The sequence below is a fragment of the Gastrolobium bilobum genome, unplaced genomic scaffold (genome assembly GCF_033153095.1).
Source record: "Gastrolobium bilobum isolate Gb01-03AN ecotype WA unplaced genomic scaffold, APGP_CSIRO_Gbil_v1 utg13618, whole genome shotgun sequence".
Classification (NCBI taxonomy): Eukaryota; Viridiplantae; Streptophyta; class Magnoliopsida; order Fabales; family Fabaceae; genus Gastrolobium; species Gastrolobium bilobum.
This window is the reverse complement of record NW_026895249.1, coordinates 64,085-88,539: the sequence shown is the minus strand read 5'-3', so window position 1 is coordinate 88,539 and position 24,455 is coordinate 64,085. Positions and strand designations below refer to the sequence as shown.

The following is a 24,455-nucleotide window of genomic DNA, read 5'->3' as shown; positions in this document are numbered from 1 at the left end:
TATTTTCGAATGAAAAAAAGATAATTCGTGAGATGACTCATTTGACCTGCAGGTTGGCTCGATTTTTTTTAGTTGGCTCGGGTCGGGTTGGCTCGAATTGTCAGCTTATTTTTATCAATTCAACCTGACTTATTTTGTGCGGATTACGAGTCAACCTGACGGGTAACTCATTTTTGCCATCCCTACTGTATAATTAGTTGAACATGTGTGATCCGCAATTTTCACGTGGCACAATTGATATAAAATTTGTTTAGTCATAAAATATTTAATATAATAAATAATCCTCACACAAAAATCTTGAAATATTTACAAATTTAAAAATATCAGACTTATTATTGTCAATTGTGAATTGATAATTAATTTCTCTTTCCATTTTTTTTGAAAGAATTCAAATATTTACTAAACGATCATACTAGCATCATTTAAAAAATATTAAATTACTATCATTTTAAATAATATATCAATCAATCTCGCATTGGGCATGCTCATTTCATGACCTGTCATATCTTTTTTCCCTCATTTCACATAAATATCGATTAGCATCATAAATATTAATTATAAGGAAATAACTAACTCAATCAATAATTCTGATGTACATTTTTGAAATTTTTACAAATTTAATTTTTTTTTTATTTTATATAAATAATCATTGATTCTAATAAAATTTATAAAATATTTAAATTTTCACTTCAAATAAGAAAAAATTAATTATTAGATCGTAATTAATGTTGATAAATTTGACATTTTTAAATTTGTAAAGATTTCAAAAATTATGCCTAAGAATTATTTATTATGATAATTATTGTTTGATTAAAAAAAATTTAATGCTAATTTTTAAAATTATAATAGTTGTGTTATTTATAATCTTAATCATATAAGTATGGAATAAAATGAAATCTGGCATACACCACCACATTATTTGCACGCGGGTGTGCACTAACTCACCTACTTATATCATGTGGCCGTTGCACATCTCTCCCCTCCAAAAATAATTGTATTATTTGGGAAATAAATTTTAAATCTGCATTGATGAGGTATTTTTAAAAAATTTATATAAAATAAGGGTTTGTTTTTTCTGATGTTAGTTTAGATAACTTTATCTAATGTTCATCAAAATGACGTCGTTTTGTGACGGAAATCATGGTATTTTTGTAATTTTAATTTATTTCAGGGTTATAATAGTCTTTATCACTCTAATTTTTTAATTTTTCAACCCCAAAACGACGTCGTTTCGATGAACATTAGATAAAGTTATCTAAAGTAACATCAGAAACTTTTTTCCCATAAAATAATTATAGAAAAAAACAATAAAAAATGAATAAATATTGGTGAACACCAGAGGACCATAACATACTTTTCAAAAGCCTAATTCTTAAATGCACATCTCTGCGCTATACAAATGATTGTATTATTTGGGGAAATAATTTTGAATTTTGAATTTTGAATTAAAGGAGCGTTATTCTTATAATTTTTTTTCACTTATAATTTTTTACAATCTATTTTTCACCGTTGATTTTTGTTAATCAAATAGTTATGATTTATTAGGTCATATATATTAATTAATTATTAATTTTAATAAATTATAATCATTGGATTTAAGGGAATTAATAGTAAAAATATGTTGTAAGAGATTGTAAAAATTTTAGGTTGTAAAAAAAAGGCTCTTTTTTTAATTAACGATGTATCTTTTAAAAAAAATTGTATTAAATAATTATAGTAAAAATTATAATAATAAAATGAATAAATATGGCTGAATAGCATACTTTTCAAAAACCTAATTCTTAAAAATGACCGTTGGAATCTCTCATTTAGAAATAAATTTATTGGCTTGCCAGTAGTTAGGCTTTCCTCTGTCCGCTCCTCTACACCTAACCATTATTTGACCGTTGAGAATCTTCTTCCTCTCACTCTCTCTATTGATTTCACAGTGACTGAGTGAGAGGCCATTACTTCACTTCTTCACTTCCATTCCACAAAACTTCACATTCAAAGAAGAAGAAAAAAAAAAAAAAGAATCAGAAGCAGAAAATGGAGTCACCACCATCTCAGGCTAAGAAATCTGGACTGAACCTCCCAGCTGGGATGTCAGGAACCTCACTACGCCTTGACACATTCTCTGCCTCTTGTTCTCTGCGTGCATTATCAAACCTCTCATCTCCTTCCCCTTCAAAAACATCAACATGCAGTGACAGGTTCATACCTTGCAGATCATCTTCGAGGCTCCACACTTTCGGCCTCATCGACAAGCCTTCACCTGTCAAAGAAGGGAGTAACGAAGCTTATTCTAGGTTGTTGAAATCAGAGCTTTTTGGACCTGACTTTGTTTCTCCTTCTTCGCCTGCAGGTTCAGGTTCACCCATTAGTCCTAACAAGAACATGCTGCGCTTCAGGACTGATCATTCTGGACCCACTTCACCATTTTCGCCTTCCATTTTAGGACAACAAAATGGGTTCTCTTCAGAATCTTCAACCCCTCCAAAGCCTCCTCGGAAAGTTCCCAAGACACCCCACAAGGCAAGTTCCTTTTTTTTTTCCCCATCCCTTGGTTCTTCATATGCAAAATTAGGTATTTTTTGAACAAAAAAAAAACATTTGCTTTTCCTGTATCTGAGACAATATGTTCTTATATAAAGTTGAATTTCAGTGCTATACATAAAACAAATTAGTGTATTGTCCACGTTTCAAACCTTGAGATCTCTTGCATGAGCAAAGTTTTAAGCTTTTGATAGAGTTTGTCCTCGATACAGAGAAAAACATATATTTTACCTGTTATGATTTAAAATTTGGATTGTTGATTGTTGATTGCTAAAACCTTTTGTGCAGGTTCTGGATGCTCCATCACTTCAAGATGATTTTTACTTGAATCTGGTAGACTGGTCCTCACAAAATGTTCTTGCTGTGGGACTAGGCACTTGTGTTTATCTCTGGAGCGCTTCAAACAGCAAAGTAAGTCTGAACTGTTCTTCCACCAGTTTCACAACATAAATAAGTAAATAAAACACCTTTTATTTTGTATATTTAAAGTGAACATATCTTCTATGTGGCTTTCAGGTGACAAAACTTTGTGACTTGGGGCCTTATGATGGTGTCTGTTCTGTCCAGTGGACCCGGGAGGGTTCTTTTATATCCGTTGGTACAAGTCTTGGTCAAGTTCAGGTACCTTGTTAGCTTTGGTAATATTTGGTATATCCATCCATTTATTAAATGATTGTGAATAAGTGAGCATTTTACCTTATGGTACAGATTTGGGATGGATCTCAGTGTAAGAAGGTCAGAACAATGAGTGGGCATCAGACAAGAACTGGTGTCTTGGCATGGAATTCTCGCATTTTGGCTTCAGGAAGTAGGGATAGGAACATACTTCAACATGACATGAGGGTTTCAAGTGACTTTGTTGGCAAGCTTGTTGGCCACAAGTCTGAGGTAAAACATTAGGGTTAAATTGGAAGTATACATTTTGAAAAAGTATACATTGAACCTTGTAATGTTAAATGGTTAATTGGAAGTAGAGAAATTAATTGTTGTTATCCCTCAATTGACTCTGTTGGCAAGCTTGTGTTGGCCACAAGTCTGAGGTAAAAGGTTAATTGGAAGTAGAGAAATTGATAATTGTTCTTATCCCTCATTTTGACAGGTATGTGGGTTGAAATGGTCTTGTGATGACAGGGAACTTGCTTCTGGTGGTAATGATAATCAGGTATGTATACCTCTCTTTCTTTCCTTGTCTTCCTTTTCTTTGCCAAGATTGAAATGAAACATATAGAGAAAGTGCTTTATTTTATACTTCCTGTTTTGTTTCACTAATGATTTACCTGTTCAATTTTATATAATATGAGCAGCTTTTGGTATGGAATCAACAGTCTCATCAACCAACTTTGAGACTTACAGAACACACTGCTGCTGTGAAGGCCATTGCTTGGTCACCTCACCAGAACAACCTCCTTGTGTCTGGAGGTGGAACTGCTGATAGGTGTATTCGTTTCTGGAACACTACAAATGGCCATCAATTGAACTGTGTTGACACTGGGAGCCAGGTTTTGTTTCTTATCTCTTTTTTTGTCCACTGAGACTTGCATAACAAGAATCCACATTCAGACAAAGAGAGCATCTCAGCAATCTTATTTAATGCTGCATTATCTGCAGGTCTGCAACCTTGCTTGGAGTAAAAATGTAAATGAGCTAGTAAGTACTCATGGATACTCCCAAAATCAGATTATGGTGTGGAAATATCCTTCACTGGCAAAGGTAATTTGGACATTTCTAGATATTTTAGAGAAATTCCAACCAGAATAAATTAAGTGTTACCTAACCAGAAAATAAGTGTCTTAACCTTATTTGGACAAATTTTGTTTAGGTTGCAACTCTAACTGGTCACAGCATGCGAGTGCTATACCTTGCAATGTCTCCTGATGGTCAGGTACTGATGGTCAACATAACATGCTTCCTTTTTATGTTATAAAAATAAATTACTCTTTTATTACATCATTTTTTAATTTTATGTGGAACACAATTGCAGACAATAGTAACTGGTGCTGGGGATGAGACACTGCGGTTTTGGAATGTTTTCCCATCAATGAAAGCACCTGTAAGCATGTGACCAATTTTCAATTATGCTTATTATTCTCTCCAATGCTTGGCCTCTCCTAACTTTTCTGTTTTTTTTTTTCCCATCTTTCTTGTTGCTTTTTTTCAGGCCCCAGTTAAAGATACAGGTCTTTGGTCACTGGGGCGCACCCAAATTCGATGATCCATCCTAGCCTTTGGTCATGCCTCAAATGTGGAACAAGGAAGAAGAACTATTTCTCTTGTTATTTCCAAAATTGAAAAGTGTGAAGGGCGGAAGTTGAGGAAAATTAACCTATCATGATAATTTGTAATTTATTATCTGTGTATATGAAATGATGGTACCACTTTTTATTGTAATTAATTATCTCTTGTTATTTCTTTATATGGAATGATAGTGTCATTTGTTATTGTAACATATATCAAACATGGACATATGAACTCATAAATTGTGAAGTCTTCATCTAAAATCAATATTTAAGTTTATTGTAGTTTCAAGTCATGGTCTCTTTTGCAACAAAAATCAGATTGAAGATAATGAATTGTAGTGTACATAATAAAAATAAATATATTTTTGTACATGCATATACATTGGCGAAGCCACTTTGGTGCCAACAGGTGTCTTGCCCACTCCCTTTCAGCAAATTTCACTTACTACCATAACTTCAAGTAGCACCAGTAGCTAAAAGCAGTTGCACCTTGTCATAATGGCACTGCCTAGTTTTCATTCAGTATCATGGCTTCATGTATTACCACCAAACCTTCCTCCTTGATGCTCACACACGGATGTTTCTCCCTCTCTTCACTCCTTCTTTAACCCCAAGCCCCAGATGGTAAGGTGGCTGACTAGCTGCGTGTCATCCATGCTTCCTCATTTTTTTTAAGGAAGAATACAGAAAGTACAAATAAGAAGAAGCACAAATGCAAAAAGAGGGTGTTGAAACAGAATAGTACCACACAGATTTTCATAGAACAATCTTATTAGAATTCAAAAACAGGTGTTGGCTTTATAGCCTTACAACATAAAAAAAAAAAACTGAAGCATAACAGATCCACGTATTACATGGCTTGCAACGTGGTGACTAATTAAAAGAATAACAGAACTCATATCTCCACATCCCTAAAGCATAGGACTTTATTTAACAAACAGATAAACCCAAATAACAGTAAAAATACTAACTGACTATTAGTCCAACATTCCCTCCCTTAAACTATATGCATAAAAGCATTTAGTTTATCATTGAAGCTTCAACCATTCCCAGCATATTCCAGAGTTTTAAGAACTGTTCTAACTTGAGAGGCTTTGTCATTATGTCTGCAACTTGTTCTTGAGAATTGCAGTAGCTCAACTCCACAACTTTGTCTCTTGTCAAATCTCTAAGAAAATGAAACCTTATATCAATATACTTGCTCCTACCATGAAAAACTGGATTCTTGGACAGCTTTATAGTAGAGCTATTGTCACATTGAATTGCAGTACTCTTCTCTTCTTTATGACCAAGTTTCTCTAACACCCTTCTCAGCCAAACGCACTGACAGGCACAAAATGCAGCAGCTATATACTCAGCCTCTGTAGTAGACAATGTCACTACAGGCTGTTTCTTAGAAGACCATGAAATTGCCCCAGAACCAAGCAAGAAAACAAAGCCAGATGTACTCTTCCGATCATCTAAATCACCGGCAAAATCATTGTCGGTGTAAGCTACTAGATCTGTGGAACCTCTATTTTTGTAGAAAATTCCAAGCTCGGTTGTACCTTTCAAATACCTTAATATTCTTTTTGCTACAAGCCAATGAGATTCAGTTGGACAAGACATGAATCTACTAATAAGACTCACTCCATACGTCAAATCAGGTCGAGTTGCAGTCAAGTACATAAGACTGCCAACCAACTGCTTGAACAAAGTTTCATCAACTTTGGTTCCAGCTTCATCTTTAGATAACTTTGTGCCTGAAACAATAGGATTCTTCACTGAATTACTTTTATCCATTCCAAATCTTGCTAAAACTTCACGAGCATACTTTCTTTGACACACAAATATCCCATCTGGACTTTGTATCACCTCAACCCCGAGAAAGTACCTCATCCTCCCCAAATCAGACATGTCAAATTCCAACTTCATTGAATTCTTAAATTCATCACACATACTCTTATCATTTCCGGTATATATTAAATCATCAACATAAAGGCTTACTATTAAAATTTTACCTCCCTCCTTAGCCTTTGTGAAAAGTGTGTGCTCACAAAAACACCTTTCAAAGCCTTCTTGGACAAAATAAGCTTCTATTCTGTTGTACCATGCCCTCGGTGCTTGCTTCAAGCCATACAACGCCTTTCTTAACTTGTAAACTTTGCCTTCTTCTCCTTTCTTCTCATATCCCAATGGTTGTTGCACAAAGACTTCTTCTTTAAGTTCACCTTGAAGGAATGCGCTCTTTACATCTAGTTGAAAAATATCCCAACTGTTTTGAGCTGCCAAAGCCAATATCAATCGAATGGTGTCAAGTCTGGCCACCGGAGCAAAAAATTCAGTATAATCAACTCCATACTGTTGTGCATACCCCTTCGCCACTAGCCTTGCTTTGTGCTTGTCTATCTCTCCATTCTCGTTAAGTTTAGTCTTAAAAACCCACTTAACTCCGATTGGCTTCACTCCTTCTGGTAGGACAGTCAGCTCCCATGTTTTGTTCTTTTCTATTGACTCAATCTCTGCCATCATTGCATCCCTCCATTTCTTGCTCTTGACAGCTTCTTCAAATGTAAGTGGATCATCTTCAGTGAGCATTATCATAGCATTCAGACCATCTTCATCTGATAAACCTTCACCTGTTTCATAGTCTGCCATCCATAAAGGTGCTCTTCTTACCCTCCCTTCATTCAAAATCGGCGAATCATCCTCATTTGATTCACTAGAAGGTGAACCAATTTCACTTGAATTTATTGTATCAACACCATTGCTTTCTTCTTCATCGCTTTCTACTATCTCTTCCGTGTCACTCTCATCGTCATCTTTCCACTGTAAAACATCAATTCTGCATTCTTCTTTGTTTCTGCCCCAATTCCAACATTCATCTTCTTCAAAAATCACATCTTTGCTAATGATGATTTTCTTGGAGACTGGATCATATAATCTATAGGCCTTTGATTTATCACTTACTCCCAACAAAACACACCTCTTGCTTTTGTCATCTAACTTACGTCTTTTCTGGTCTGGAACATGTGCATAAGCTACACACCCGAAAATTCGAAAGTAATCAACTTTTGGCTTCACACGCTCCATGCCTCTTCCGGGGTTTTGTTTTGGACAGCCACAGTAGGACATCTATTGAGGATATGCACACTCCGTATTACAGCTTCGGGCCAAAACATTTTAGGAACTTGTTTCTCAGCCAACATAGAGCGCACCATGTTCATTATCGTCCTATTTTTTCTTTCAGCAACTCCGTTTTGCTGAGGAGTGTAGGCTGCAGTCAATTGTCTGCTTATTCCTTGAACTTTGCAAAATTCTTCAAACTCATTTGAGGTGAATTCACCACCTCTATCTGTCCTCAAAGAAATGATAGATGCACCAGTCTCCTTTTCAACACAAGCTTTAAAATTTCTAAACATGGCAAAAGCCTCTGATTTTTCATGTAAGAAGTAAATCCAAGTTTTACGAGTGAAATCATCAATAAAACTTAGGATATACCTCTTATTGCTGTTTGATTCTGGTTTAATAGGCCCACATGTGTCTGCGTGCACAAGTTGTAGCTTGTGTGAAGCTCTCCATAAGCTTTTCTTAGGCATGGAGTTTCTGTGCTGCTTGCCGGTTAAACATTCTATGCATGGCTTCTTTGGAATCTTGAGTGAAGGCAACCCATTTACCATCTTCTTATAAAAAAGTGTCCTCAATCCCTTGTAGTTTAAGTGACCAAACCGACAATGCCAAAGGTGAGATTCATTTTCTGACACAGTTTGAAAACATGTAGAATCTTTTGGCATCATGGTAGCCAACAAGAAAAACATTCTACTTCCACTTATATCTGTCTGCATAATTAATCCTTTCTTAGGATGATGTACCTTACACTTCCCATCCTGAAACAAAATAGCTAAGCCCTTTTCTTGAAGTTGCCCTATGCTTAATAGATTATTCTTGAGTTCAGGAATGTAGTAGACATCAGAAATTACCTGAGTAAGTTCACTCACTTGCATACGAATACTGCCTTTTCCCACAACAGCCATTCTAGTGTTGTTACCAAGTTTTACAGTTTGCCTGAAGCTTTCGTTCAGCTCTAAGAACCACTCCTTGTTTCCACTCATATGATTGCTACAGCCGGAGTCAAGAAACCACACTTCTTCCTTCTTGGTTTTTTTGAGTTCAACATAGGACATCAATAACAACTCTTCTTCTTCTTCCAATTGAGCATAGTTGGCCTTTTTCTCCCAATCAGGACACTCATATTGATAGTGTCCTAACTTGTGACATTTGAAACACTCGATAATAGCTTTCTTGAAGGGCTGTCTATCCCTTCCTCTGCCTCGGCCTCCTCTAAATGCACCTCTACCTCTTCCTCGTCCTGCTCTGGCTTCATGGGAGATCGGTAAAACCTGCTCTTCTTCTCCATGGCTTCTCATCCTTTGCTCATGAACAAGAAGACTACTTTGCAGCTCATCAATAGTCATTGTGTCCAAGTTGTTGGATTCTTCAATCGAGCATACCACATAATCAAATTTTGAGACCATTGACCTCAAAATCTTTTCAGTAATAATTTTTTCACTCATACTTTCATCATGAGCCTTCATTTTGTTGACTATGGCTAGAATACGAGAAAAATAGGCATTGACTATCTCTCCTTCCTTCATATGAAGAATCTCAAAATCTCTGCGTAAAGCTTGCAATTGTGCCCTCTTGACCCTAGTTGAACCTTGAAATTTCTGCTTCATTGAGTCCCAGATATTTTTGGTTGTGTCCCTGTTGAGGATTGTTTCAAGAACATCACGATCTATTGCTTGGAAGAGATAATTCTTTACTCTTAAGTCCTTCAACTTCTGCTCCTCGATCAATTTGCGTTGTGCCTCTGTAGGCTCTGCTCCATCTGCCACCACCATTATTCCATTCTCAACTAGACCCCAATACTTTTTGGAGCAGAGAAAATTCTCCATCAACATTGCCCAATGGTCATAGTGACCATCAAATTTGGGAATAGCAGGCTGCACAAAACTACTGCTACCACTTTCTGCCATTTTCAACTCCTTTTACCTGAAAAAAAGTTGCAATTTCTTTCTTGACATGCACTAGCTGTTTTTCTCTCACGCTCACTGTTTTCCTCACATGCACTCAGGATCATGCCCCTATAATGGAGCTCTGATACCAATTGTCGAAACAGTATAGTACCACACAGATTTTCATAGAACAATCTTATTAGAATTCAAAAACAGGTGTTGGCTTTATAGCCTTACAACATAAAAAAAAACTGAAGCATAACAGATCCACGTATTACATGGCTTGCAACGTGGTGACTAATTAAAAGAATAACATAACTCCTATCTCCACATCCCTAAAGCATAGGACTTTATTTAACAAACAGATAAACCCAAATAACAGTAAAAATACTAACTGACTATTAGTCCAACAGAGGGCACTCACTAGACAGAACAACTATTTCTTTTGCTCTCACTTTTTTATTTTTTGGGTTTTCCATTCTTTGTATATGCTACTGCTGCCAGCGGCGTGCGTCTACTTTTGTGATTGCCAATAACCTTGTTTTTAAACTATCTCTATTAACTTTCATCTGTTTTAATACTCCATAGAGAGGGTTGTTATTTTTTTGGCCCGTCGTGGCGCCTCCTTCCATGGTGACCGCTATCCATTTCCAGCACCCACCATCCAATTGGGTATGTTTCAAACAAAGCAAACTAAATAATGCTTGAAAGTCTCTCTCTTTTTTTTTGTAAGTCTCTCGTTTTCATTCCAAAAGAGGAAACTTTTGGACTTCTCTCCGTGTTTGTCTCTTAAGAGACTCAAAATATTTCCAACATTTATGTTCTGTGTACATGTTTTTGTGGTGTTAGGTTTGGTAACTCTGAAAAATCAGTAAAAAAAATAAAAATCCACGTTGTTGTTACCCAAGCATGGCATTAATTTGTGTTCTGTGTACATTGTTGGCACCAGTTAAAAATTTGTTTTGGCTCCACCACTGTGATAATTTAATAATATTCATCTAATTAAGAATTTTCTTGTAAGACAATCTATGTATTTTTTTGGCTTCAAACATTAGTAGGTTAGATAGGTCTGTCTTGATGAATTTCTTGTAGCTTTAGGTCTCAAGCATGATGCCTTTCTAAAGAGTGATTTAGAAATCTATCTGGCCGATTTTGACAACATAAATATTAAAGGAAAATGCACTTCTCCTTTAAAGGCAGAAGATATTTTTTTCAGCAATAAAAAACAACTATATTTTACCGATAAGACATAGTTATAATTTTAAAGTTGGCCGATTTTGACAACATAAATATTAAAGGAAAATGCACTTCTCCTTTAAAGGCAGAAGATATTTTTTTCAGCAATAAAAAACAACTATATTTTACCGATAAGACATAGTTATAATTTTAAAGTTATTTGTTTTCACTCTCCTCATAAGGTTGTCGGCTGACGTAGCGAAGAAAGAAAAAGTAACTTTAATATTATAATTATGTCTTATCGATAAGACATAATTATTTTTTATTGTTGCAAAAAATCTCTTCTAGGGGAAGTTGGACACCCAATATTAAAAGCAATTATTGTTGGATGAATCTTAACTCGTATGTCCTTTGGTATTCACCGAGATACACGGCATCCGCATTTTTCATGTCCCTAAACCCAATAAATATCCCAAGTTTTCGTCACTTTCATATTCTCTCCCAATAAACAAAGGGCTTATTTATTTTCATAAGGGATGGCAAAACGGCCCGGATCCGCCGTCAATCCACCAAAAATGGGTTGGTCTGTCCCGTCCCCCCTCTTGAATATGTGTTAAAAACCCTAACCCGCCCAGTTTTATGGTAAGATGACGAGTCAATCCATCTAAAAAATAAAAAATAATTAAAAAAAAATTATATTTTATTAATATTATAAGGGTTTGGTGTTTGTCATTTTAAATGACATAAATTATGTCATTTTAGGAGAGAGATAGACACAGAAAAACGAAAATCATGGGAGAGAGAAAGTGTGTGATTTTTTTTAATTTAAAATTCAAATTTTCTGTGTCTGTATCTCTCTTAAAATGACATAACTTTCTATCATTTAAAATGACAAACACTTTTCTCATATTATAATATTACTTATTTGGGAAAACTTAAAAAAAATCCCTATAAGTTTCTTGAGAATCACTTACCCCCTCTCCAAAAATTTTAATCATTTACACCCCTGCTTAAAACTTTTTTATCACTTACCTCCCTAATTTCATTTTCCATCCAAGTTAAAGTTAACAGAGTTAATTTTATAAAAAAAAAATACCAAAACTATCCTTAAAACAAAAAAATGGAATTAACCCTTAATACTAACTAAACACCTTACGGGGGGATTTTTTGAAGTTTTTTTAAAAATCTCAATGACCAAATGGTGAACACTGAAAGTCCGAAACTGTAAGGTATGTATCCCATATATATAAAAAGTATGTCACGATTTTCAAATCAAATACACAAATTTCAAAAAAAAAAAAAAAAACACCAGAGCATACAAGGGACATCATACAATTATTGTAATATTTCCTCAAACTACATGCAGCAGTTAAACATAGAAACTTCACAACAAAAACTTAAAACTTAATATTTCAATGGTGCTGCATATTTTTGTGATTTGACCCTGTGTGCCAGTTAGTAGGCGAAGGCTGCCCATCTTGATCATCACATTACCAAAATCTAGTCTGAAGAGTAATGGGTTTGTGGCATACCCCAAAACTTTTTGATTCGTGGAACCACCATTGAAGAGTTGCTGGTCAAAGTGAAAAAGATCCTTTTGTTAACCAAATTCCTGTAGTAAGCACTGTCAAAAAATTTCTTGCTGCAGTGTGTTATTTCTTGCTAGCCATAAGGTGTTTAGTTAGTATTAAGGGTTAATTCCTTTTTTTTAAGGATAGTTTTGGTATTTTTTAAAAAAAATTAACTCTGTTAACTTTAACTTGGATGGAAAATCAAGATAGGGGGTAAGTAATAAAAAAGTTTTAAGTAGGGGTGTAAATGATTAAAAATTTTTGGGAGGGGGGTAAGTGATTCTGAAGAAACTTATAGGGGGATTTTTGAAGTTTTCCCTACTTATTTTCATATTCCATTCCCCCTTAATTTTTTTCCAATCTTAAGTCTAAATTTATGCTAACATTCAGTCATATATTCTTTACAAACTCATTTTTATCTCCATATATAGATTACCTTTGTCATAAATAAAATTTTTCTTCTTTGTTTTTTTCAGAGAGTACTAAGATAGCAAAAAATTGGATATCAGAAAAGCTTTAAGACAAATAAAATACTACCTAATAGTAAAAAAAATAATATTTGACCCGGTGGGCCAACCCGTTTTGACCCACAACCCAACGGAGCGGGTTGAGGTGGGTTGGTGGGTTGAAATGTGTAACCCAACCCGTCCCGTTTTGGCGGGTTAGCGGGTTAACCCGTCAGGTTCAACTCATATTGCCACCTTTAATTTTCATGTAATAAGGGAAGAGTTATCTTCTATAATAGATATATAGTGGTGGGGCCCACTACTTAAAAAAATGCAACATAATTTTCGAAGGATGAATAGGAGAAAAAATTAATCTCCTATAACATAATAATAATATTTTTTTCATAAATCAAATGTTAAGCCATTATCTTCAGAATTTTGAGATCAGTTACTTTGTGAGCTCTTCGATATGATATAATACTAATAATATTTTATTTTAAGTTGACAATGCCATTTTTATCCTATTTGAAGTGGTAAATATTGAACATCCCTATGTTTTAGCAAGTTGAGAACAACATAACTAAACCACTTGAAGGGGTCTATATTGTGCGTTCCATTATTTTAGCAATGTTGGAAACAAGCCACAAAGAGTCCTGTAAGAAACGAAAAGAAAGGAATTGAGGTTGGAACACGACTCGTCTGGGTGCCGTGTAGGTCATCGAAATAGAATCAAACCCAAAGACACAAAAATTTTCAGGTCAATTGAATTTCATTCAAAACTGAAAATAAAAAATTATATTTTGAAAAAAAAAATTCTAGTGTAAGAAAATTGAAGTGAAGTTAGACATGGTATTCAACTAAGGTCAAAGAAAACCTCCAATTTGTTTGAAATTTTCTAATGATTGTACAACTTGATTATAATAGTCATTTTTATATAGCAGAATAAATATTACGGGTTGTAGCTTTTATAAAGTTCTTATTTTGAATAAAAATGTGCATATTATAATATTCATTGGGAAACATTTTGTTGCGTTAATTGCTGAACTGAGTTTCAGCTTGGTAATATTAGTTTTCAAAAAATCAAAATAGATTACAAATATTATGTGTTAATATTGGCAAAAGTATTTTTACTTTTCCGGCAAAAAAAAAATTATCTGTTACAAACACATTCTTACAAGGATTCGATGTTAGATCTTTTAAAAAATAAATAAAGATTCATTGGTGAATCCTGATAAATATGTGTATCTGTAATAGATAAATTTTTCTGTCAAAATTGCAAAAAAATGGAACCCTTAGTATTTATACTCTTTATATAATCACTTTTTATAAATTAATTATTAAAATAAAAAAATGTCACATCACTGATCAATAATAATTTTTCGTTTTCTCAGCCATAAAAAATAATGATTTTCTCCCAGAAAAGAAAAATGGATTTTCTAATGGAAGAAATTTGCATGCTGCACGTGAACAATGAGTTGCGTGCTAGGTGCGGATAAGGATCCCCAACGAGAGGGAATATTCTTTATTACTGTCACAATGTCCTGAAGTCTACTTTGTCTTTATATACTTTTGAATTTTGATAAAGTAAATAAAATAGCTCAAGATCAAAGTCGCAACTCTCTTAATGATGGTGGGCCCTGCCCCTTCGTTTTTTATATAAATGTATCATGCAGAAGATACGATATGATTTCAATTTTCGTTAAGCTATTCACCCCAAAATAATTGTGCATTCAATAATGTTTCGTTAGGTAACGAAATCAGAGACTGGAATTTGATTATTGATAATTTTAAAAACTATTTTTTATGACAATTGATTGTGTCCATCATTAAGAAAAAAAAGTAAAAAAATAAAGGGTTCGTCTTTTTTACTGTAAACGTAGATAAATTATTTACAGTGAGTCCAAAATAATATCATTTTGCGATGAAAATCAAGATATTTTTATAATTATAATTTATTTCAGGATTATAATAGTCTTTCTCATTATAATTTTTTAATTTTTCAACTCAAAACGATGTCGTTTTGCGAGTGAATATAGATAACTTATCTACATTTACTGTAGAAATATTAAATCCATAAATAAAATAGTAACAAAACTTTCACCCAACACTTTAAGATTTTGGGTTTAAGATTTTGGGTTGACATGATTCTGTATATGATATCAGAGTTTTAATGACCACAAAGTCACAAGTTCGATCCTCACCATTGTTGTTAAAATCTCGATTTATCACTACGATTTTACGTTTTTGCGATTTTTTTTCATCAAAACGATTTTAGTAATATTTCAAACGCATTTACATTTTTACGATTTTTTATGATTTATTTACATTAGGATTTTATGTTTTACGATTTTTTATTCTCCTTCCAATTTTACTTAAGATATCGATTTTAACAACATTGATCCTCAGCACCCCACTTTCTAGTAAAATTAAATAAACTCAGGATAAACAAAAAATTAAGCTTATACAATATCCAAGCTTCGAGCCTAAATGTCTCTTGTGTGAAAGGGAATATTAGAGAATATTTTTAAAAGAATTTAAATATTTTTATTCCAAATCTACTTCATACACTGTATTAGTCTCATAGTCAATTTAAAAAACTCGTAAAAATACTGAGGAAAACCAACTCTAATTAAGATTGAATTAACTAAAAAAAAACAATTCAACAAATTGAAAGTATAGAACCAACAAATAGGAACAATAGCTTCCATAAATAGAAAAATGATAACAAGGAGAATATTTTCTTTTTACTTTGTTTAGGCTGTCATGTTCTTTTGACATTTTTACATACATTCATAAATGAAATTGAATTGACAATAAATCAAAGAACACCTTAACTTCAAGTTAGAACAATCTTATTGCATCAAATGATTTACAAATGCCAACCTGCATGCAATTGAAGGCCGGCAAAGAATTTGATGTAAGAATATTACATGAAATTGAATGAAAATGTACAAGTTTGTCTTCCTCTCTTCCTGTCAACAACAACATTAGTCCTTTCTACACCTTCACAAGTGATTGGACACCAACACATGGTCTTTCATCTGAGGCTTCTGTAATCTTCAAGGTTCCAGGTCCAGCTTGATGCTTGCTATGTTGCTTGGTTTGGTGCTGAGACCAGTAAGCATGAGCAGCCAAAACTCTATCCAAGAGCTCCTGGGGAACTGGCTCTCCCCTCCTTTGTTGAGGGGAGATTCTTGCAGTGTGCACTAGTGTTTTCCACTTATCCTGCACAACATCCATGTGGCAATTAGGCAATGCTAGCAGCATTACAACATCTACCTCTTATAACCAAACTAACCATAAAATACATTGAATCAGTGCAAATGTCCCAATCTTTTCCCTATAATATTTATAATGCAACTAACAGAAGAACTTCATTTTAAGTAAATAAGCATAATTACCCATACAAAAACCATTAGAATGATAACCAAAAAACAGACTTAAAGTTGGAATAAATAAACTAATAATATTATCCTAGGTACAAATTGAGAATTTCTTTAGAATTAAACAAGATTCATGAAATCAAACAAAAATAATCATAAGGGTCAAACCCAAATTTACAATAAGGAACTCAACTTCCTTTTATGCATTATCTTTCTAGTAGTTACTCATGTCAAGTAACCCATTAAGTTAAAGAACACTTGGTCTCTAGAGAGGGAAGAAAGAAATAATGTACCTTTAAGTCTACATAAGTCCTATGGTCTGCATTCTCAAAAGAGCGCAACTTAACATCACGCCACCTGCATGGTGTAAACATTATCAGCAAGCCAGTTTTGCTATTTGTCTGAAGGTGAAGCTTATATTGATAATATCATACCTTCCAGTTCCAAGTTCCTCAACCGCCTGAACAAGTGCTTCTACCTCAGACACAGAGAATGGTCTCCTGGTTCGACGCTGTACATACTCGGAGCGCTTAGTTTTCTGACTCACAGGAACCACAGACAATGCTTCTGTGCTGGCTGGAACAGGAACTAGCGCTCCGGAATCAGGTGTTAATTTGTCAACTATAGTGTCAGTGGGGAAAGATGTAGACTCATGGTTACTTTCAATTAGATTGGTGGGATTTGTCAGCAAGGAGGAGTCATGCAAGGTTTCAGTAATCCCTGAATCTAAGATAGGAGTTTCTGGGAACCTAGAAAAATCAGATGACAATATTAGCTTTAGTGTCAAAATAAAAATTCAACTGAATAAAGCAGAATCATTAGCAAGCTCTATTTACAACCCAAAGATGAGAGAATTTTGTTTCTTCCCAATAAACTAATCTTTGCTATTTCTCCTTCATAAATCAGCTGTAGTGACGAAAAGAAACTATGTTATCAAGTTAGGCTCACCCAGTAGGCTGGGATGTTTCACATTGAGAAGAAGGATCACCACCACAAACAGCTGGAGAAGCTAGTAAAGAACTAGGCTCCAACATGAAACTGAGTGTATCCAGATTTTCTTTGCAAGATAAACCAGTTTGCACAAGTGTTCTATTGTCATCTCTAACTTTTTTCTCCTGAAGAAGAACACCGACATGTGCATCGCCTCCAAGTATAGCCATCACTGCCTCCATGACTGTCCTCTACAAAAATTTGTAAAAATACACAATACAAAGGTTAAACCCAGACAAGACAGTCATATGTGATAAGTTAAAAGATACAATTGTTAAAAAAAAAATGTGGATGAAGCTTTGACAACAGTAATATTTTTTCTGAAATAAAAATAATCTCTATATTTGGCTATCTCTATTTATACCTTTAGTGAAGCAACAGTTGCAGTTTCGGGAACCTCAATATAAAGCTCTGGTATCCTTAATGACTTAATGCTAAACTTCACTGTTCACAAGGTATACACAGCACATAAATTACTGTTGAATGTAATGAACAATCAAGATAAGCAAAACAAATGAATATCCGAGAATTAGTTACCATGAGAATCCTTAGGTACATGCAGTTTTGCAGACGAGCCAGGGTTGTATCCATCTGTTCCTTTCTTTGGTGAATTAGACACACTCTCACTGCTGAATCCACCATCACAAGTTACCCCTGAAAGCCGGTTAAAGAATTTCCTCCTCTTAACTATAGTGTTGTACTGAGATCTTTCGAAACTGTGACAAGTTTTCCTCTTACGGTAAAGAGGTACTCGTAGATCTGCAAATTCTATATTACTTTCAGTGAAAGACACAATCAAACTCAGACATAGTATGTATCAGATAATGAAGCATTTGGTAGGACATTTATAATCCACCTTACCAGATCTAGAAAGTTCACACTCCTTCAACTTTGGAGCAACCTTCCAGTATTTGGAAGACAGGTGATTCCTGATTCTTCGGTGTGCAATGCGTCGTGGAGACCTAAAAGCCTTTGACTTCGTACAAACCTTTTTAAACCTCAAAAAGTTTTCGTCATCATCTCTAAAAGCTAACTTAATACCATTCCCATGCTTGGAAAAAGAAGCACTGGGAAAAGATTTCCTATGAAATGGAGATTTAACATTATTTTTTGAGTCAACTAGTGCGGGAGACTCATAAAACTCTAATTGGTCCTTCAAACCACATTTTTCAGCCAAAGTTGATCCCTGAAAGCCTGAATTGCCAGCCTCCTGTTCCCTTCTAAATCCTTTCTTTATGTTACCATCACAAGACTCCCTAAAATTTTCAGGTGCTTCTACTAATTTTTTAGAATAATGCCCAAATTTATTTTCCCATTCAAAAATCTCAGTCTTCACACCAGCTTCAACTTTCTCCCAACAGTCAGAATTATTATTAACTGAAATGTGTCCTAGTGAACAATCAGTCTTGGCATGCAGAAGAGGTTTCTGACTACTGTTTTGCGAGGCTACCTCAGGCGTAAAAATACTCTCAGCACAACTTCCTTGATGAATTCCCTCTGGTTTTACTCCATCTTGTCTATCTAGCTCAATGACTCCTTGACTAAAGGCAGCCTGATTATTTCCTTCAGATGCATTGCTAGAAGCAGAACTTTCACTCTCCTGCAACAACTTGCCAGCTAAAGATGCCAGTAGTTCAAAAGCGCAAGCTTGACCATCCTCAGCTGCTTTGTTGAAAGGACCCCTCCTCTGAAAAATTGTCAAACTTACAAGTATAAAAATAGGGTTCAATGCACAAAAATGGAAAACATAAAACAATTACCATAATTGCAGCTAGTACTTACTCTTGCAGATCTAGGAGCTCGAGGTATAACTGGGAAACGAAAGCCGTTGAATCCGTAATCTGCCCTCTTCTTCAACACCATAGTTTAAACATATATAGCTCATCAAACAACCAGAAGCATCAACACGTCAGAATCTTGTCACTGTAAGGAAGACCCATATATCAAGTTAATTTTCACATTTTTGCTCGATTTTGCAAATTAGGAAAGCAATATCACACTACCACTGTGATAAGACATTAGCAACTATTTCAAATCACAGTTACTTAATTTAAAATATATATATATATAGGCCAGCAGTTATTGTTCTTGACATACTGCTAAGGAATGCAACTTGAATAATCTAAGCTTCAATTAACAGGGATAATTTCTATTCATAGGGATTTATATAGGAGACAATTAAGACCTCGTGTACGATTTCTTTGTTTGCCCATCATACAACATGGAGGCTAAAGGTAAATTCACAGCAACATGGAAAGACGAGCAGAATAAATGTGAAAAATAACAAAATAAAGAAGCAAGACATCAGAAAAACCAATCTGTCATAAAATCCATCCAACTGTTACAGTATAGTACCATTTCTGCCCCAAATGAATACAAAAAGAACAATTAAAGTCAGATTTAAAATTCCAAAAACTACCCATTTGACTCATGGATTCAATTTCACTGAACTGGACGTAACAATAAACAAACAGACTGCACATACAAGGGATAGAAAGTTGAATCCAGATCGTAGCAGTTATAGAAACCAAAAACTGATCACACGGATTCAGATGATTGCCATGGAACTGCAGGAAACAATTCCGATTCCATGGTCGTTCCCAAGATATCAGCAAACAAAAGAATCTTATATAAATCCATGATCAAAAATAAAAACAAAAACACAGACGTTAAAGGGTAGAAGGATAACAAAACTCAACATCATCACAACTAGAAGATAGAAACAGCTGCTATAGGCTGCACCCAGTTGCTGAGTGCTAATTGTGCGAGATCAACACAAAACAAACCATTTCTGATTCTCAAAGTTCGTGTGCTCTCTAAAGTGCAGCACTTCGGTCCAAATCAAAGGAAATGAACTCAACACAAAACAAGTCTACAACCCAAAAAAAAAAAAAAAATCAAAATTTTCATATTAAAACCAGTACCATTCAACCAAGACAGCCTAGCTACCACGATCGGATCTCAATTCTCAACTCAATCGCATAATTTTCAACAAAAAAAGAAAAAACAGAATCTTCAGTAGTTAAAACAAAATCGCGTACAAGCTACCACAATTATTTTCTCTGCATCTCCGAAATTCAACTAAAACTATGCAGAGTTAGCAAGCAATCTCAACCAAAACCATGATGTGATCGCAGCGAGAAGAAGAGAAGAAAAAACAACACGCAAACCCGAAATTCAAAACCTTTAACATGCAACAAAACCTCCCAGACCAACTCACCTCATAAAAAAAACAACATTCGAGCAACGATCCGAGGAATCCAAATTATGATCAAGTAACGAAATTTCCGAGGAAACACATTTTCCGACAGAGAAATATACAAACTTGGGTGCAAATCAAAACCCCGAAACCTGTTCGAAAATGCAAGAGATCTAAGGGAATTAAGGAACTGAAGACCCCAAAGTCCTAAACTTTCTCTGTTTCTCTCTCTTTCAGGAATGTAAAAATTTCATTTTCCTTTTTCCTTTTTCCTTTTTTTTCTTTTCCTTGTTTTGTGAGATGGAATGAATCTATAAACAAAAGAAGATAGGAGAGTTTAAAAGGACAAAAACCCAACAATACCAAAAACAAAAACCACGCAACAGTGGCCTTAAACCCTTTATATCCACATGGTTTTGACCACACAACCGGACCAGCCAGTAAAAAGGTATAAAGTTCCAGGCTATAGCAGGTCACCTTCCCCACCAAAAACCCCTTGAGACCCATTCTTTCTTAACCCCCAACCTCTCCTGTGCAGTGGAAGAGGAGTGCTTGTGCCACGTGGAGGCTTCACTCTTGTTGCGAAACCTTTGTTTGTGAAATAAAGAGATCGGACACAGATTAGAAACATATGGGTATTTGGCTTTCCCTACGAGGGTGTGTGTCCATTATTATTGTGTTCCATGTTTATCTCAATTTCTAGTGGTCCATCTTTTTCTATTTTTTTCTTTTCTTTATTTAGTTAGTTTTTTTTTTTCACGGGTTAATGAGTTTGCTATTGTGTGTGAGTTCTTCCTGGTTTAGTTAATAGTCATTTGCTTGACTTTTTAATTACTCACGTTTTTTCTTTTTTTTAATACTTTTTAAAGTCTAACTTTTATATTTTTTTGTAAAAATAATAATAATTAACTCATTTAGGTAAGTTTTTAAATAAACATTTAAAAAATATTTATTTTTTAAAACTAGAAATTTTTTTAAGTGCAATATTTGAAAAGGATTTGATGTTTGTTATTTTAAATGATATGTTATGTCATTTTAGGAAATAGATAGACACAAAGAATGAAAATTACAGGGAAAAAAGTGAATGATTTTGTTTTAATTTAATTTTAAATAATTTTTTTTATTTTGTATCTATCTCTCTCTTAAATAACATAATTAAAATGACAATTATTTTTCCCATTTGAAAATTACAATTTCATTTTTATTTATGAAATTGTTAAAAATAATGTGTAAGAATATATATTTTTATCAAAATATTTAAATGAAAAGAAATTATAAATTTATTAATATTATAATCAAATTGTCCCTATAGTTTTTTGTTTTTTGATACTTTCATATTATTTAATTACATAAATTTTGTAAATAAACTTATCGAATTATTTTAATACAAAGAAAATGGGAAGATTATACTTACAACCTATTTTCTTTACAACCTCTTACAACCATATATCTTAACCGTTGATTTCCGCCAATCAACGGTTAACATTTATTGTGATTTAATAATTAATTAATAAATTTAATTTGCGAAAATCTTAACCGTTGATTGACGGAAATCAACGGTTAAGATATATGGTTGTAAGAGGTTGTAAAGAAAATAGGTTGTAAGTATAACCTTCTCCCAAAGAAAATGAGTAAAAAAATTAAGAGTTAATAAAAATTAATAATCACTGATAACCAATAATTAGTATTATTTAAAAAAAACTGAAGAAAAAAATAGACTACTTTTTATTAAGTTAGCAATCATAATATAATTGAATATGATAAAATATAATAATATCTATGCAATTGAATATATAAATTTTTTTATAAACTAACATAAATTAAAATTGAACTTTTAATAATATAATAGTACACGATGATATAATTATTTGATTTTCATATATCGTATCACAATGCAAAATGACCTATTTAATGCAATTTTCTCAGAAAAATTACCCAACTAATGCATTTTCTAAAGTATTTATAGAAATAATTAATTAAGTGTGAATGAATGATGCACAATTATCATGTGACACATCTCATGAGTTGGGTATGTGGGTGCAACTCACAAGATTGTATAATGTGGCACAATCTTGACCATTTGTGGCACCTATCATTAAGTTGCACACCCCCTACCACGACTAGTAGGATGTTGCTATATGGCGCAATCAGAGTCGTCAGTTCCACTTACTTTTCTCCCCTCTTCTATATGACCACCCTTATTCCTCACACACTGAATTCAATCAATCATCATATAACTCAGTTTCTCCCTATCCCCTTCCCTATATTCCAATTCTCGTAAAATTCAGTAAAAAAATGGCAAGAGCTTTGTTGCGAAAAATCGGCAAGTGTACCGATCGCACAAGTAATATAATAGTAAGTAAAGTATCGTCTCCACAGGGATTGGGTCGAATATCAATTAATTGTTCCTTTTAAGAATGGATGAACAAGAGTTGGTTTGAAAGTAATGGTGTTTGTAACAATTGTGAACTATTCAATAATTTATGAACAATTCAGAGAGAAATTTGAAGAATTTAAAATAAAAGGTTTTTGAGAAAAATATTGTAAAAAGCTATTGCAGTAAAGGACTCCAACACCTTTCCGATCCCCACCTTGTAATATTGATTAATGTTTATATTTAATTACCCAATTGATCAAACAATTCACCATCTAATAATTAATTAGTTAAGCCATAATCCCTTAGTGATCTTAACTTTATTAACCCTATTAGAATCCTAATACCTTATAAATCCTTTTTCAAGTTAATCCTTTAACCCAGTGAATTTTTCACGTTTGTAGTTCATGTAGCCTATCCCTAGTGCATACATGAACTGTTATTTTACCCTTTGTCAGGAATTAGAATCCCAATATTCCTATTGAAAACCCTAACCCTCGCAATCCTAATAGAGTGACCAGTTCTAGAAGAATTAGAAGATGAAGAAAAAGGTAAAATAAATGCAATTGAAATAATTAAATATAAAAATTAACCAAACTACAAGGGGTTCACATCAAGGGTTGTGACCCTTACCACAATAATAAAAGACTAGCCAGACATATTCATGTCTAACAATTTAAATAATGAGAAAGAGTTCATGAAAATGTAAAACCGGAAGAAGAAGAAGTCTTGAATCTTCAGTCACCGAGAGCTTCCTCTCCAATTTCTCCTTGCCAAAAGATGATCCTCTTTTAGAGTTTCTGCTTCCTTTATATAGCCAGCTACTCAATCAGGTCATAATCCTTGAATTAATTCTAATTAAATTTCCATTTTTCTCATAATTCCACCAATCAATCAGCTCATAATCCTCTAATTAATTCTGATTAAATTTCTATTTTTCTCATAATTCCACCAATCAATCAGGTCATAATCCTCTAATTAATTTGATTAAATTTCCATTTTCATCAAACTCCACAAATCAAGGAATGCATTCATGACGCCCTCGCGATCAGTGCCAAATTCGCGACTCCACAAATCAAGGACTGCATTCATGACGCCTGCGCGATCAGCGCCAAATCTGCGCGGATCGCGCGTACAAACAGAAAGTAATTTTCCAAAATCACGCGGATTGCGCCATTTTCGTGCGTTTTGCGCAAGACTATGCAATTTCAACTTCTCTCTTTCACTTCTTTTTGGTGTTTCCTGCTATCAAAATGCATAAATTGAGCAAGAAAATGATTGAGAAGGAATAATCAATATTTCTTGCATTTATGAGCTTATTTTCACACATTTATGATTAATTCCTTGCTTCTTTTACTTAGAAATCACCATATGTTAGACGCATATCAAGCTTGCACTAAAAGTGTTGAATACATTGGTATAAAAGGTTTTTAATGATGATGATCTAGATATAATGATTAATACATTTGTTGATTTGTCTCAGAGAAAATTCATCGAGTCATATATGGACGTTGTCAGAGAATTTGTTATTACTAATTTGGTCACTAAAC

The 24,455-nt window shown here is 34.0% G+C and overlaps 2 protein-coding genes across 4 annotated transcripts; one reads left to right on the top strand and one right to left on the bottom strand.

Annotated features, from left to right (window-relative positions):
- The first annotated feature begins 2,028 nt into the window (after positions 1–2,028).
- Positions 2,029–4,747, top strand: LOC133301909 (B-type cell cycle switch protein ccs52B). The gene is made up of 10 exons (XM_061501629.1): positions 2,029–2,514; positions 2,824–2,946; positions 3,052–3,156; positions 3,244–3,423; positions 3,635–3,697; positions 3,840–4,034; positions 4,144–4,245; positions 4,355–4,417; positions 4,517–4,585; positions 4,694–4,747. Exons 1-10 carry the CDS (start codon positions 2,029–2,031, stop codon positions 4,745–4,747), a joined length of 1,440 nt encoding a protein of 479 aa, XP_061357613.1.
- A 10,946-nt stretch (positions 4,748–15,693) lies between these two features.
- LOC133301894 (telomere repeat-binding protein 3-like) lies at positions 15,694–20,867 on the bottom strand. 3 transcript variants are annotated; one of them, XM_061501617.1, is made up of 9 exons: positions 20,545–20,867; positions 19,115–19,248; positions 18,194–19,019; positions 17,870–18,100; positions 17,697–17,776; positions 17,291–17,523; positions 16,777–17,091; positions 16,636–16,699; positions 15,694–16,184 (listed from the first exon to the last, which is right to left on the bottom strand). In XM_061501617.1, exons 2-9 carry the CDS (start codon positions 19,193–19,195, stop codon positions 15,957–15,959), a joined length of 2,058 nt encoding a protein of 685 aa, XP_061357601.1. In that variant the 5' UTR covers positions 19,196–19,248; positions 20,545–20,867; the 3' UTR covers positions 15,694–15,956. The 3 variants fall into 3 exon arrangements, with proteins under 3 accessions (XP_061357601.1, XP_061357596.1, XP_061357606.1); XM_061501612.1 differs by having other exon boundaries at positions 19,115–19,255; positions 20,553–20,867; XM_061501622.1 differs by having other exon boundaries at positions 17,870–18,091; positions 19,115–19,255; positions 20,553–20,867.
- Positions 20,868–24,455: the final 3,588 nt, after the last annotated feature.